At 42.1% G+C, this 13,738-nt stretch overlaps 2 protein-coding genes across 4 annotated transcripts in view; one reads left to right on the top strand and one right to left on the bottom strand.

Annotated features, from left to right (window-relative positions):
* LOC130276601 (polycystic kidney disease protein 1-like 2) overlaps positions 1-13,738 on the top strand; it is a 264,668-nt gene that overhangs the window by 50,214 nt on the left and 200,716 nt on the right. Inside the window, exon 2 of the mRNA XM_056526192.1 lies at positions 7,772-7,896. Within this exon, the coding sequence (XP_056382167.1) occupies positions 7,772-7,896 (125 nt within the window). The remainder of the gene's footprint in view (positions 1-7,771; positions 7,897-13,738) is intronic.
* The window catches only part of BCO1 (beta-carotene oxygenase 1), a 66,228-nt gene that overhangs the window by 33,267 nt on the left and 19,223 nt on the right, over positions 1-13,738 (bottom strand). For all 3 annotated transcript variants that reach the window (XM_056526200.1, XM_056526199.1, XM_056526198.1), the window contains exons 2-3: positions 7,483-7,611; positions 4,413-4,542 (exon numbers count right to left, since the gene is read on the bottom strand). In XM_056526200.1, coding sequence (XP_056382175.1) covers positions 4,413-4,542; positions 7,483-7,543 — 191 coding nt within the window. In that variant the 5' untranslated portion in view covers positions 7,544-7,611. The remainder of the gene's footprint in view (positions 1-4,412; positions 4,543-7,482; positions 7,612-13,738) is intronic.

The raw sequence follows: 13,738 nt of genomic DNA, 5'->3' as shown, positions 1-13,738 counted from the left end.
GCACAGACCTTCAGAACACCGGACATCACCGCCCCCCCTCCATGCGCCAAGCAGGCTCATTACCAAAAAAAAAAACGACAACTATGAATTACCGAAAATTGAGCTGCAGACAGAAGATCGGTAAGTAAGTCCCATTTGGAGCACCTAAAAAGGAACTCGAACTGACCCTTTTTATTTTTATTTTTTTACAACAGACACAAATGGGTCCTGACGAATCCCATTGACTTGAATGGGGTCCGTCGAGTGTCTGGTATTTTACAGGAATTGAGCAAAGAACATCTGCAATGATGAGTGTAAACAATCAGCAACATTTGCATGCAGTATCTAAGTACATCCAAAAGTCCATTTCAAAGGGTACTTAAGGTCAAACAAGAATAAATGTTGCATGAAGAGATGACTACCCATCTAAATGCATATGAGGAGGGAAAGATAAGGAAAAACAGCAGCTGATATCTGCAGTACAGGTTAAAGTACAACAATCGTATTTGTAATGTTTGTTAAATCAACAAAAAGGAAAGAAAAATATAGTCAGTGAAAAGCCACATAAAACACAGGGTAAAATAAGGTACTCACTGGATTGCTGGAGAAATGAGTGTGATGGAGAGAGATGGATTTGTGACCTATAGTCACTAAAGGTGTGCAAAGAAGTGAAACTTAAAAGGGGTACTCCGCTGCTCATCGTTTGGAACAAACTGTTCCGAACGCTGGAGCCGGCAGCTCATGATATCATAGCCCCCCCCCCCCCTAACAACATCATGCCCCACCCCCTCAATGCAAGTCTATGGGAAGGGGCGTGACAGCTGTGGGGCGGAGATATGACATCACGAGCTCCCGGTGACGGCTCCAGCATTTGGAACAGTTTGTTGCAAACGCTGAGCAGCGGAGTAACCCTTTAAGGGTATAAAGTGAGGCCTGTGGATGATATCTCTTCCTAGTCAGAAAGGCCGGAAGTGTGTAAGCTGAAAAAGATAAAGAAATTGCACACTTTCTGTCCCCTGTTCTTCACCTCTCAGACCTTTTTTTCTGATTTTCCACATTCCTTTTTGGCTCTATTTTCCCTCATAGATATTCCATTACTCTTTTGCCTTGTTTGTATTTTGGTTCTCTGCATGTCTTTAACAACATACCGTATATTACTCTATGTTAATAGTGCAAACACATATACCACTCACCGACTCAGGCGTTCACTGCATCACCTGTGCAAGGATGCGCCGGTCCCGCCCTCGGCTTGGCATACAAATTTGTAGTAAAGATGCAGCTCAAAATGTGCAGGTAAAATCTTACTTTATTGAAATATTCCGACAGTAGTCACATACAGAGAACAGTGTCTGATGCGTTTTGCACCTCGGGGCTTAATCGTAGACTGACACAATTTACAAACCATACAAGTTAAAATACATGTAAAAGGGTCCCATTACGTCCCATTACGTCATTAATTACAAAACACTCGAGACAGTTGTAAAACCCGGAGTAGGTGTGTTCATTGCGTCCATCAGGATAATATTATACCTTTGCATGTTTTTTGGATACCATTATTCTATGTGCTTTATACTTTTAGACTTCGAGCCAAAGACATGGTGCTCCAAACAGTGACTTTATAAAATTCCACTGTAACATTTATGGGGCAACTAGTCACCGATTGACTTCTTTCCGTTGCTATGGGTTACCGCCTGTTGGATGCAATGTTTTTTGTAACTCCATTTAGTGTACAATTTAATCAGATCAAACAGATTATAAAAAAGTACATTCCAGTGTTGGAAACGGACCCTATCTTAAAAGAGATTGTATCAGAAGGAATAGTTCCATTATTGTTAACATCAGATATATGTTTCCCGAAGCGTTTTTTCAATGAGTTTCTTGTGCACCCTACGTATTGTAATTTACAAGACACACAGGTGGCTACATATACAATAGATTTGGTATTACCATTAATGTAGTCCCGTATAATATGCTTGCCACCTGTATAACATGAAATCACGCTTCTGGCAATATCCATGTATCCGCATCTCCAACTGCCTGTACTATCAAGCCATGTTCGTTGCTGGTCCCTATTCACACTTTTGTTGCTCATATAGAAACCAGGAGATAGGGTGGAACCTAATGAAGGACCCTGCTTGGACACTGTAACTATTCCTTCTGATACAATCTCTTTTAAGATAGGGTCCGTTTCCAACACTGGAATGTACTTTTTTATAATCTGTTTGATCTAATTAAATTGTACACTATATAGAGTTACATAAAACATGTATCTGATGTTAACAATAATGGAATAAATATTTCAATGCTATCCAGACATTTTAGAGACGCTCATGCCGGAGATACGAAATCTCTTATAGTGTCTGGGTTGGAAGAAGTTAAACCAGGTCCTAGAGGAGGAGATCTTAGGAGGAAGTTGTACAATAGAGAAACATATTGGATGTCTCTTCTTGAAACCAGACATCCACGAGGATTAAATAAAAGATTGGATCTAATTATGACATGCTCTTAAATATTGCATATTTTGTTGACTATAAAATGAATGTCTGGTTTCAAGGTTTGAAGAGGTTTACTTGAATTTTTCCTTGCCTTGCCTTATCACCTATGAATGAATCGTTGTTCTTTCAGATCCGGAGATCCCCATGTTAATTATTGGGAAGATGTGAACATTGCATCCAACAGGCGGTAACCCATAGCAACAGAAATAAGAAGTCAGAAAATACCGGGAGTCCATCGGTGACTAGTTGCCCCATAAATGTTACAGTGGAAATTTTATAAAGTCACCGTTTGGAGCACCATGTCTTTGGTTCGAAGTCTTAAAGGGGTACTCCGGTGCTTAGACATCTTATCACCTATCCACACCCCCTCCCGTAGGCTTGCATTGAGGGGTGGAGAGTGACGTCACACGGAGGCGGAGGCGTGACCTCACACGCTGCCGGCCCTGTGGTCGACCGTAATCAGACCCGGAGCGAACACGCTCCGGGGACTGATTACAAACGGGGTGCCGCGTGCATGATCACGGGCATCCCCAGCTGCAGGATTCCCGCGATCAGGCATCTTATCCCCTATCCTTTGGATAGGGCATAAGATGTGTAAGCACCGGAGTACCCCTTTAAAGTATAAAAGTATAAAGCACATAGAATAATGGTATCCAAAAAACATGCAAAGGTATAATATTATCCTGATGGACGCAATGAACACACCTACTCTGGGTTTTACAACTGTCTCAAGTGTTTTGTAATTAATGAAGTAATGGGTAATGTGACTCTTTCACATGTATTTTAACTTGTATGGTTTGTAAATTGTGTCAGTCTATGATTAAAGGGGTATTCCAGGCCAAAACTTTTTTATATATATCAACTGGCTCCGGAAAGGTAAACAGATTTGTAAATTACTTCTATTAAAAAATCTTAATCCTTCCAATAGTTATTAGCTTCTGAAGTTGAGTTGTTGTTTTCTGTCTAACTGCTCTCTGATGACTCACATCCCTGGAGCTGTGCAGTTCCTATAGGGATATTCTCCCATCATGCACAGCTCCCGGGACGTGACATCATCATTGAGCAGTTAAACAGAAAACTTCAGAAGCTAATAACTATTGGAAGGATTAAGATTTTTTAATATAAGTAATTTACAAATCTGTTTAACTTTCCGGAGCCAGTTGATATATATATATATAAAAAAAAGGTTTTGTCTGGAATATCCCTTTAAGCACCAAGGTGCGAAACACGTCAGCCACTGTTCTCTGGATGTGACTACTGTGGGAATATTTTCATGAGGCAAGATTTTACCTGCACATCTTGCGCTGGACGGAATTTCTTTACTACAAATTACTCTATGTTCTATGTGGCGCTTCACAGCATTTTTGTTGGTTTAACCTACATTACAAATATCATCGTCGCAGATATGCCTCCAGATATATATATTTTTTTACAGAGATTGGATATACTATTTACATGCATACCTTATGCCTTTCTACCATTTTCCCTTAGATATGTTATTTTCATGTAATTTAAGTTTACATTCATTTTACATTCATTCATTTTCATTATGACTTTCGACATATGTATAGATTTGTTGTGACCAAAACTTTATTTAATTTAGAGTTGCATTAAAATAAACATTATAGGCGATAAAATCAGGTGCCGAGTCCACCCTGTTGATATTGACCTAAGGGATGGAACCCTACTTGCGCACTACCAACATTCCTCAAGTGCTGTATTAGACACCACTACTAGTAGATAAATTGTGTTAAGCACTCAATAAATGTGAACCACTTTTTAGTGCAAATTGTGGCAGTGATCTTGTGCATTTTAAATTGAAAATCTCCCCCTATGTATCAATACTATAAAAGAAACTAAAAAGTAGCACTGACTAAATCAATGCTAAAATGTAACCTTCTATATTCCTACAAAAGACAACATTAGACTGAAACTTACTTGGAGAATATGTTTTTGCAGGGGTCTGGATAAGCCATTGTGCCAAATTCTGACACCACTATTCTGTTGGCCTCCATATTGCAATTGTAGGTGTCACTGCGAAGAAACTTACTTCTGTAGTACACGTCACCTGTCAATTAACCAATGACAGTTTTGCAAAGATTTAGAACAATGGAAGTAGTCAAGGTAAGAAAACACTCTCCCTTCTATTCCTCTAGGCTGTTTTCACATTGTGTTGTGCATTGGTAAGTGTCCAATGTATACCTCTGACATAAAGTAATGATAGATGCAACTTAATGTCATCTGTCATACCAATTCTCCCATATTAAAAATATGTATATATCACACAGAATACCTTATTTTGCTTTATATTGCTCTAGAGCATAGTAAAATAGACTGCACTGATTAACACAGTAAATCTAAACCATTACATTGCTCAAAAATAAAGGGCACACTTAAACAACACAATGTAACTCCATGTAAATCACACTTCTGTGAAATCACACTGTCCACTCAGGAAGCAACACTGATTGACAATCAATTTCACATGCTGTTGCGCAAATGGAACAGACAACAGGTGGAAATTATAGGCAATTAGCAAGAAACCCCCCAATAAAGGCCCAATGTCCACAGGTGGGGGTTGTGTTTATAGCCCAACACTGTGCAGGACGTTTGGCATTTGCCAGAGAACACCAAGATTGGCAAATTCACCACTGGCATCCTGCGCTCTTCACAGATGAAAGCAGGTTCACACTGAGCACGTGACAGATGGGACAGAGTCTGGAGACACCGTGGAGCACGTTCTACTGCCTGCAACATCCTCCAGCACGACCGGTTTGGCGGTGGGTCAGTAATGGTGTGGGGTGGCATTTCTTTGGGGGCCGCATAGCCCTCCATGTGCTTGCCAGAGGTAGCCTGACTGCCATTAGGTACCGAGATGAGATCCACAGACCCCTTAAAAGACCATATTCTGGTGCGGTTGGCATATCCTGACCTCCATGGGTTGATAAATTTGATTTCCATTGATAATATTTGTGTGATTTTGTTCTCAGCACATTCAACTATGTAAAGACGAAAGTATTTCATACAATTAGTTCATTCATTCAGATCTAGAATGTGTTATCTTGCAGCGTCTATTCTTTTGGCCTCTGTCATGTAATGGGATCATTGCTTAAATTTACTGTGTACTCTGGAAGTGATGTCCAATGGTCAGCATTAATGGTAGGAAAACTACAGTTCCTAACTAAAAGATTTCTGTTTCATCATCAGAAGATGGATCTGGCATGCTTTAATTGTTTTTCTAATATTAGTTGTTATCAGTATTGCTGGTAATGCAGAGGATTGCTACTGTGGGACACTGAAGTGTATCAGTATGATGTATGGCATAATCTGTCATTATGATACTCCAGCCCTGTGATCGTTAGTCATCAGACAGGGAGCCATCTTCGCTCCGTGAGGCTGATGATAGAGGGGTGCTGCATCAGAGATTGCTCTCGGGATATCCTTTGGATAGGGGATAAGATGTCTTAGGGCCGGAGTACCCCTTTAAGTCACATTTACAGCTCCACTTCTGGGACTCATATATAGTTATCACTGACTCTTCTGGTCAGTGATGCATCTTCCTTTTCTCAGACTCCCACGGGGTTAAGGTCTAATTCTTCCCTTTTTTATGAAAAAAGAGAAGAAACAACATTCATCACAAGACTCTTTCAGTTAATAATACTTTTGATCATCACAATGGTTTAATCTCTTCCCCATTCACAAGTTAGTTTGTGGCTTGGTCACGCTAAGCTGGAAGATTGGGTGGTGACCCCACCTACATACATAGCTGTATCATTAGACACCATTTGCTGTTTTCACAATTATCTTTACTGAAGGACAGTAGAATAAATAATTTAGGAAAAATGTAACTGGCTGTAAAGCTATAAAATGATGTTTTTCTTGTAAGTTCAAGTTGTAAAGGCAGTGCTGAGCTGCTTCATGCACTCATCCTCACTGCCCCACCCCTCCCTGCCCTGCTTGATTGCTATATATAGGGTTTGGCTTCCAGCACTGAGCCTTATATATCAATCAAATGGGGGAGGGAGGGGTGTACATGCCGCAGCTCAGCACAACCTCTCTGACTATTGAACATTTGTTTTATCTCTCTATCATCTATCTGCTCACCTCTGTAGCTCTCAGCATAATATAAAGCTTATAGCTTTCTTTTAAAGACTCTGTTTTGTCGGGAATATTAGAACTTCCCTCCCCTGCTCTATACGTAGACCTCTTTGTAATGATATAGGGCGATCTTTTTCATGGAACCTTGCCTAGTTATACCTTTCACAGTACCCAGGGCAAGCTCTATATATTGTGTATAACTTATTCCAGGATTTTTTTTAATTTGACTATGCTACAGGGGCTGTAAAGTTAGTGTAGTTCATAATATAGTGTCTGTACCTGTGTGTGACGGTTTTATCACAATTCTTCTGTGATTTTCACTCCACTATTTATTTTTAACAGCATACAAAATGACTGTTGTCTCAGATTTTTCATAGGTTGCAATGCAGCCGAGACCTGACCTCACTAGTCAGCTGATGACAGGGAGCATGTCTGCTTCAATGGGTGGAGCGATCGCTTGGTGGGAGAGAGATCAATCTGCAACTAATGCAACAGCTGTAGGCACCCTGATTGAAAACCACAGGTCTTTGAATGGATGCAGCTCATTTATGTTTCAATGGGGGGGTGGCTGATGTGTGGGAGGGAGGAAAATGGAATTGTGGGATTTGTAGTAAAAAAAAAGAATAGTCAAACAGGAAATACCAGTTCACAAAAGCTAGCCACAGTGTTATGGTAATCTCACAACATTTTGCCCCAAGACAAGCGCAGATCCTTCCTAAGCATGTCCATTACTGTCTGCCAGGTACGTACCAAAATCACCTTATGGTGGATAACCCCTTTAAGATCTTGCATGCTGGCCAGTGTTACTAACACTGATATAAATAAAATGCAGGTAACAGTGGGAAATGTGTGTAATGCTGCATAACTGGGACAATATTTGATATTCAAGACTTAAGGACTGCATGCTTACCATTTTTAAAAGTGAAGCTGTGCAATAGGGATAAGCCATCAAACCAATGGTTATATGACATTTCCCCAATAGAGTGTATTCCAGGACCATTGCGTAGTAGAGTTCCCTGCAACCACTTTGGTATGGATCCTGTGCCAGAGAAAGAAGCACTTTGTTAAGAAGCAGTCTTTATTATGCATGATCAATCTACCTATTCTGCCTTTACCATTAAAGTGCATTATTGCAATGTATACGTAATTCTTCAGCAATATTATTCTTCAGTAATTCTGTTTCACTCATCTGTTTATAGGAAAGGTTGGTTAAATAATTTACGTCATCAGCAGAGGGCACGATGCAATACCGCAAACTCCACTCTACCGAGGGCACAAGGAGAAGGAGTCCCGGCAAGACTCGTGGCGGTGCTAGGAAACACCAGTAGGATATCTTAGGCAATAATACAGAAACATAATACACCATCAAAGAGACACTAGAACTTCAGCGGGTGTGTGTCTCCCGGTAATCCCGTTTATGAGATGGACATAAGTCCGGCTGTACTTATGTAGCAGTGGTGCGAACAACAAGTAATATTGAAGTTTGAGTAATACAGTCTTTCGAAGTAAGAATAAATTGCACTCACTACTATCTTCTTATGCAAACACCGGTGTAGTGAAGAAAACTGTTCTCTGTAGAGAAATGTTCCCAAGCAGCTGAGGATAAATGCTGAGTCAGCAAAGCCACTGTGATTGGCTGAGACATGCCCACCCGGCCCATACTATTGGTTGTTGGTGGGGTGTGCATCCTCGCTCAGCTCAGAATCTAGCACCAGCTCCCTGGACACATTTCACTACACCCTGATCTTTGCACTCTCACAGCGGAATATAGCAAACTGTATCCTCTCTGTGAGAGCAGAGAGATCAGGGTAGTGAGGCGGAGGACAGGGATGTTGAAAATGGTGTCCCCCCTGCTGCAACTCGCTCTTGCCACTGCTGTAAAACTGTGAACCCGATCCCCACGGCTCTCATCAGCCTGGGGGATGTCGAAATGTGTGTCCCCACTGCTTGCTCTCTCTCCATCCCCGAAGCAGTGAGGAACGGGTACACTGATTTGAGGAAGCAGTAATCAGAGGCAGGGGAGAGCGGTGATGGATAGCAGTCTCCCCTGCCTCTGCACTCGGACACACATTCCTACATCCTCGCTGCGGGGATTGGGATGGAGAGAGCCAGCAGCAGGGACACACCTTTCTACATCCCTCAGACTTATGAAAGCCATGGGGATCGGGTTCACAGTTTTACAGCAGCTGCATAGGCGTGCGCACAGGGTGTGCCTAATCACCGCTGCAGGTGATTACCCCCTGCTGCAGGACTTTTTTTTCAATACTAAACCCCAGCCCCACTGGACATCCCCGACATCACCCGCCCGACATCACCAACGCCAACAACCACCCCACTCCCCACATTATGTATGCTCACAGCTCAGGACTACATCCCTATCATGTATGATTGTGACTGTCTATTATATGTAGGCTCACAGCTCAGGACTACATCCCCATCATGTGTGATTGTCTATTATATGTAGGCTACATATAATAGACAGTCACAATCATACATGATGGGAATGTAGTCCTGAGCTGTGAGCCTGGGCATGTGTGGTGTGGTCAGGGCATGCTGGGAGTTGCAGTTACTAATTTAACGCACAGCATGCCCTGATAGTATCAGGGTATGCTGGGCATTACAGTTAGTATTAACTGCAACTCCCAGCATGCCCTGATACAATCTCGGTCTGCTCTGCGGCTGTCCCAAAATTAGTTTTGGGTCAGCGGCAAAACCATAGGCTGTATCAGCCTGATAGAGTCTATGGTTTTGCAGCTGACCCAAAACTACAACTCCCATTATGGTGCACTATACACCTGAGTCCTGGGGAAGCAATGCATTAATTTTGGGAAAGCTGCAGAGCAGACCTAGATTGTATCAGGGCATGCTGGGAGTTGCAGTTACTATCTGTAATGCCCAGCATGCCCTGATACAGCTTATGGTTTTGCAGCTGACCCAAAACTACAACATGTAGCACCTTACAACCTATATTATAGTATAGTGCAACATAATGGGAGTTGTAGTTTTGGTCACCATATATTGTATCAGGGCATGCTGGGAATTGTAGTTGGTAACTGAAAATCCCAGCATTGCATTCCTTGAAGGAATGCAATGCTGGGAGGTGCAGTTACCAACTACAATTCCCAGCATGCCCTGATACAATCTATGATGACCAAAACTACAACTCCACACATCTTGCACTATATAGGAGTACAATTTAGATTATGGTGCAACATGCTGGGAGTCCTAGTTTTGGGTCAGCTGCAGACCCAAAACTACAACGTGCATGCTGCTCCAAGCTTGCTGGGTGCCGCATCACTTTTTCAACCAATCTGGTGCAAAAAAAAATTCAATTTGGAATATTCCCCCCTCTGTGCCACCATCTTATAGTAAAAGCGTTCTTCTGTTTGCCAAGTAAAGAAAAACATGAGTTTTACCATCCAACTTACAATTTTTTTTCAAATCCACATCAAATGCATCCCTATAAACACCAGCAAACATACAATCAAGTGGGAGGTCTAGTCAGGGCTGGTGCATGGATTTTTGACACTCTAGGCAAAACCTAATTTTGACAACCTTTTGGCTCCGCCCATTGAACCCCTTGGCAAATATAAGATCAGGGGTAGAATTAGTCCCATACGCCTCATGGTATATTCTAGACTTCTAGCCCTCCTCCCTACAATTATAACTATACTGCACCTAATGTGGGGGAACTATATTGCACCTAATGTGGGGGAACTGTACTGCACCTAATGTGGGGGAACTATACTGCACCTAATGTGGGGGAACTATATTGCACCTAATGTGGGGGAACTGTACTGCACCTAATGTGGGGGAACTATATTGCACCTAATGTGGGGGAACTGTACTGCACCTAATGTGGGGGAACTGTACTGCACCTAATGTGGGCAAACTATACTGCCAACCTAATGTGGGGGACCTATACTGGCAACCGAATGTGGGGGGAACTATACTGACAACCTAATGTGGGGGAACTGTACTACTAACCTAATGTGGGGGAACTATACTACTAACCTAATGTGGGGGAACTATACTACTAACCTAATGTGGGGGAACTATACTGCCAACCTAATATGGGGGAACTATACAGCACCTAATGTGGGGGAAATATATTTCCATCCTAATGTGGGAGATTTATTCTGCCAACCTAATGTGGGGGAACTATGCTGCCAACCTAATGTGAATACAAAAATATTAAATTGTACTATTCTGATCCCTATAGCACTTTTATTTTTCTGTATATGGAGATGTATGAAGGTCATTTTTAGCACTGTGATTTGTAGTTTTTATCGGTACCATTTTTTTTTTTTGCGTTTTAGATATTTTTTATGGTATTTGAAGTGACCAAAAATGTGCTAATCTGATTAGTGCACTATTACAACTTTTGGGACCCCACTTCTGATTTTGCCCAGGGCCATGCTAAGCCTAAAACCGGCCCTGGATCCAGTCCTCCTACACTATGCGAGCTATATCGTCACACAGTGTAGGACGGATATATATATATATATATATATATATATATATATATATATATATACATAAACACACACGCGTGCGCGGAGTGAGTTTGTGCTTTAGGGTGTACACCCTAATGCAATAGGCTGCGCACGCCTATGAGCAGCGGCGAGAGTAAGCCGCAGCAGCAAGGACACAGTTTTCAACATCCCTGTTCTCCGCTTCTGTCCCGATCTCTGCTCTCATAGCGAGGATACAGTTTACTTTATCTTGCTGTGAGAGTGCGGAGATCGGAGTGTAGTGAAATGTGTCCAGGGAGCTGGTGCCAAATACTGAGTTGAGTGAGGCTGCACCCCACCCCAACAACCAATAGTATGGGGCGGGTGTGCGCTTCTCAGCCAATCACAGTGGCTTTGCTGACTCAGCATTTATCATCAGTTGCTTGGGACCATTTCTCTACAGGGAACAGTTTTCTTCACTACACTTTATTGAAGCTTGAACTCGATGTTGACAGGTACAGCTCGGACACCGGGGCAGAGAAGGTAAGGTGCGGTCCCCCACAGATATGGTCCCCCGCACCTTACCTGCTATGCCCCGGCATCCAAGCTGTATCTGTCAACATCGAATAATACAGAAGCAAAGACACATAGAATCCTGTCATCGCAAAGTAAATTTCTCTCGACTCCTCTTCAGATCTTCCTGCGGATGGGAAGGTAGGTGCGGCGTGGGGTGCCTCAGAGTTTTGAGAAATATGATGCACTTATTCTGGCCAGAAGAAGCGCATCATACTGCACAAAACCGCCTGCAGTTGCCTCTGAGCCCCCCACACCGCTCCTACCTTCCCATCCGCTGGAAGATCTGTAGAGGAGCCGAGAGACATTTACTTTGCATGAGTGCAGAATTCTATTATGTGTCTTTGCTTCTGTATTATTTCCTAAATAAAATATAAAATTTACTGTAGTACCTTTGGTTGTAACACATGATTATGGTAATACATAGGGGGCTTATTGCTGTAATAGGGGACATACAGGTTTTCATTTGTTAGTGTAACAACCAAATATAGCTAATAAACAGCTGGTTAGATTTTTTAAAATAATTTTTAAGACTACTCATAAACTAGGGCTATAATATAGCAAAGAGAATCTGTCATCAGTATCACCCGCACTAACCTACTGGTTTAGGCTTCTAGTGCAGAAGATACTGATGAAAATTATACTTACTGATCCCCGATCTGTGCCTCTGTTTCACCAATATTCTTATTATTGGACCATGGGGGACATTCCCAAGACCCCCTGTGCATGGTGACGTCCATTTTCAATCTTTAGAGGAAGTGCAAAATGGAGATCCACTTTACAGCATATTGCTTCTCCTCCACATGGGCAGCTGGCATGAAGTAAAATCTAACAACAAGAAGAGGCATTATGCTGCAGAGTGGAGCTCCATTTTGTAACATAGGAGCATTAGCCCAGGGAATTGAAGATAAACGTCACCATGCACTAAGGGTTTGGGAATGTTTCCCATGGTCCAATAATAAGAATATCGGCAGAACAGAGGCTCAGAACGGGGATCGGTAAGTATAATTTCACAAGTATTACCCACACTACAAGCCTATACTAATAGGTGAGTGCAGGTGATACTGATGACAGATTTCCTTTAATATAAAAATTTGCTAAAGATATTTTAAACATATGAAGATAGTGGAGGTCCATGAGCATCTGGCAGTGAATTTAATGGGACTCTTATCATATCAGACGCTCAGTGGTTTAATGTGATAGTGTTTTGAATTCCATCAGAATTATTTGGGTGAAAGCACAGAAAGATAATGGGGAGATTTAGCAAATTTTTTTTCCAGAGGAACAGCTGGTATCAAGTTGCTATGGGCAACTGCTTCACTTTCTCTGCACAAGTTTTGATAAATCTCCCCCGATATCTTGCCAGTAATAGTTTTTTTTTCTAAGCAGTTACTAGTGTAGGATATGCAGGGTCCTTGCTTCTTTAAGGGGGTATTCTTACTTAAAACTACTTATCCCCTATCCATAGAATACAGTAAGGCATAAGTGTCAGATCGCAGAGGGTCTTTATTATAAATGAAGTGGTGAGTCATGTGCGGGCTGGATCCCCATTCATTATGGGCCGCCTCTCTTCGGCAGCTCCATAGACAATGAATGGGTTCCAGCAGTCGGACCCCCTGGCTTCTTCTAGAAAAAGTGTCACATTTCTTTAAGAATAGTGTTTTATATTGCAGCTTAGCCGCAATAGCTTGTAGAGTGCTGAGCTGGAACACCAGACACAACTCATGGCCAATAGTGGCACTGTTCCTGGGAGACAGCAGCCACAGGTTCCTAATCTCATAACACTTTTTTTCTCTTCAACTTCCATTCATATTACATCAGTTAATAGTGTTTTAAAGGAACAATCCAAGATTTTTTTTGACTTATATAGTGCAATATAGGGTATTATTAAAGAGGTTCTCTGCCGGAAAACATCTTATCCCCATCCGTGCTGGATGACTGGCGACTACAGCCGCCATGCCCACTCCATTCATGTCTATGGGAGGAGGCGTGATGGCTATGTACTAACCGTCACTCCCCCTCCCATAGACAAGAATGGATGGGGAGTGGCGTGATGTCCCCTTTTGGATAGGTGATAAGATGTTTTTTTGTGGCGTACCCCTTTAAATAATCAAGTAGATGCTTTTGTGTATGCCTTGT

Source organism: Hyla sarda, chromosome 6 (genome assembly GCF_029499605.1).
Source record: "Hyla sarda isolate aHylSar1 chromosome 6, aHylSar1.hap1, whole genome shotgun sequence".
NCBI lineage: Eukaryota > Metazoa > Chordata > Amphibia > Anura > Hylidae > Hyla > Hyla sarda.
Note: the sequence above shows the minus strand (reverse complement) of the source record. Positions and strands in the feature narration are given on the sequence as shown.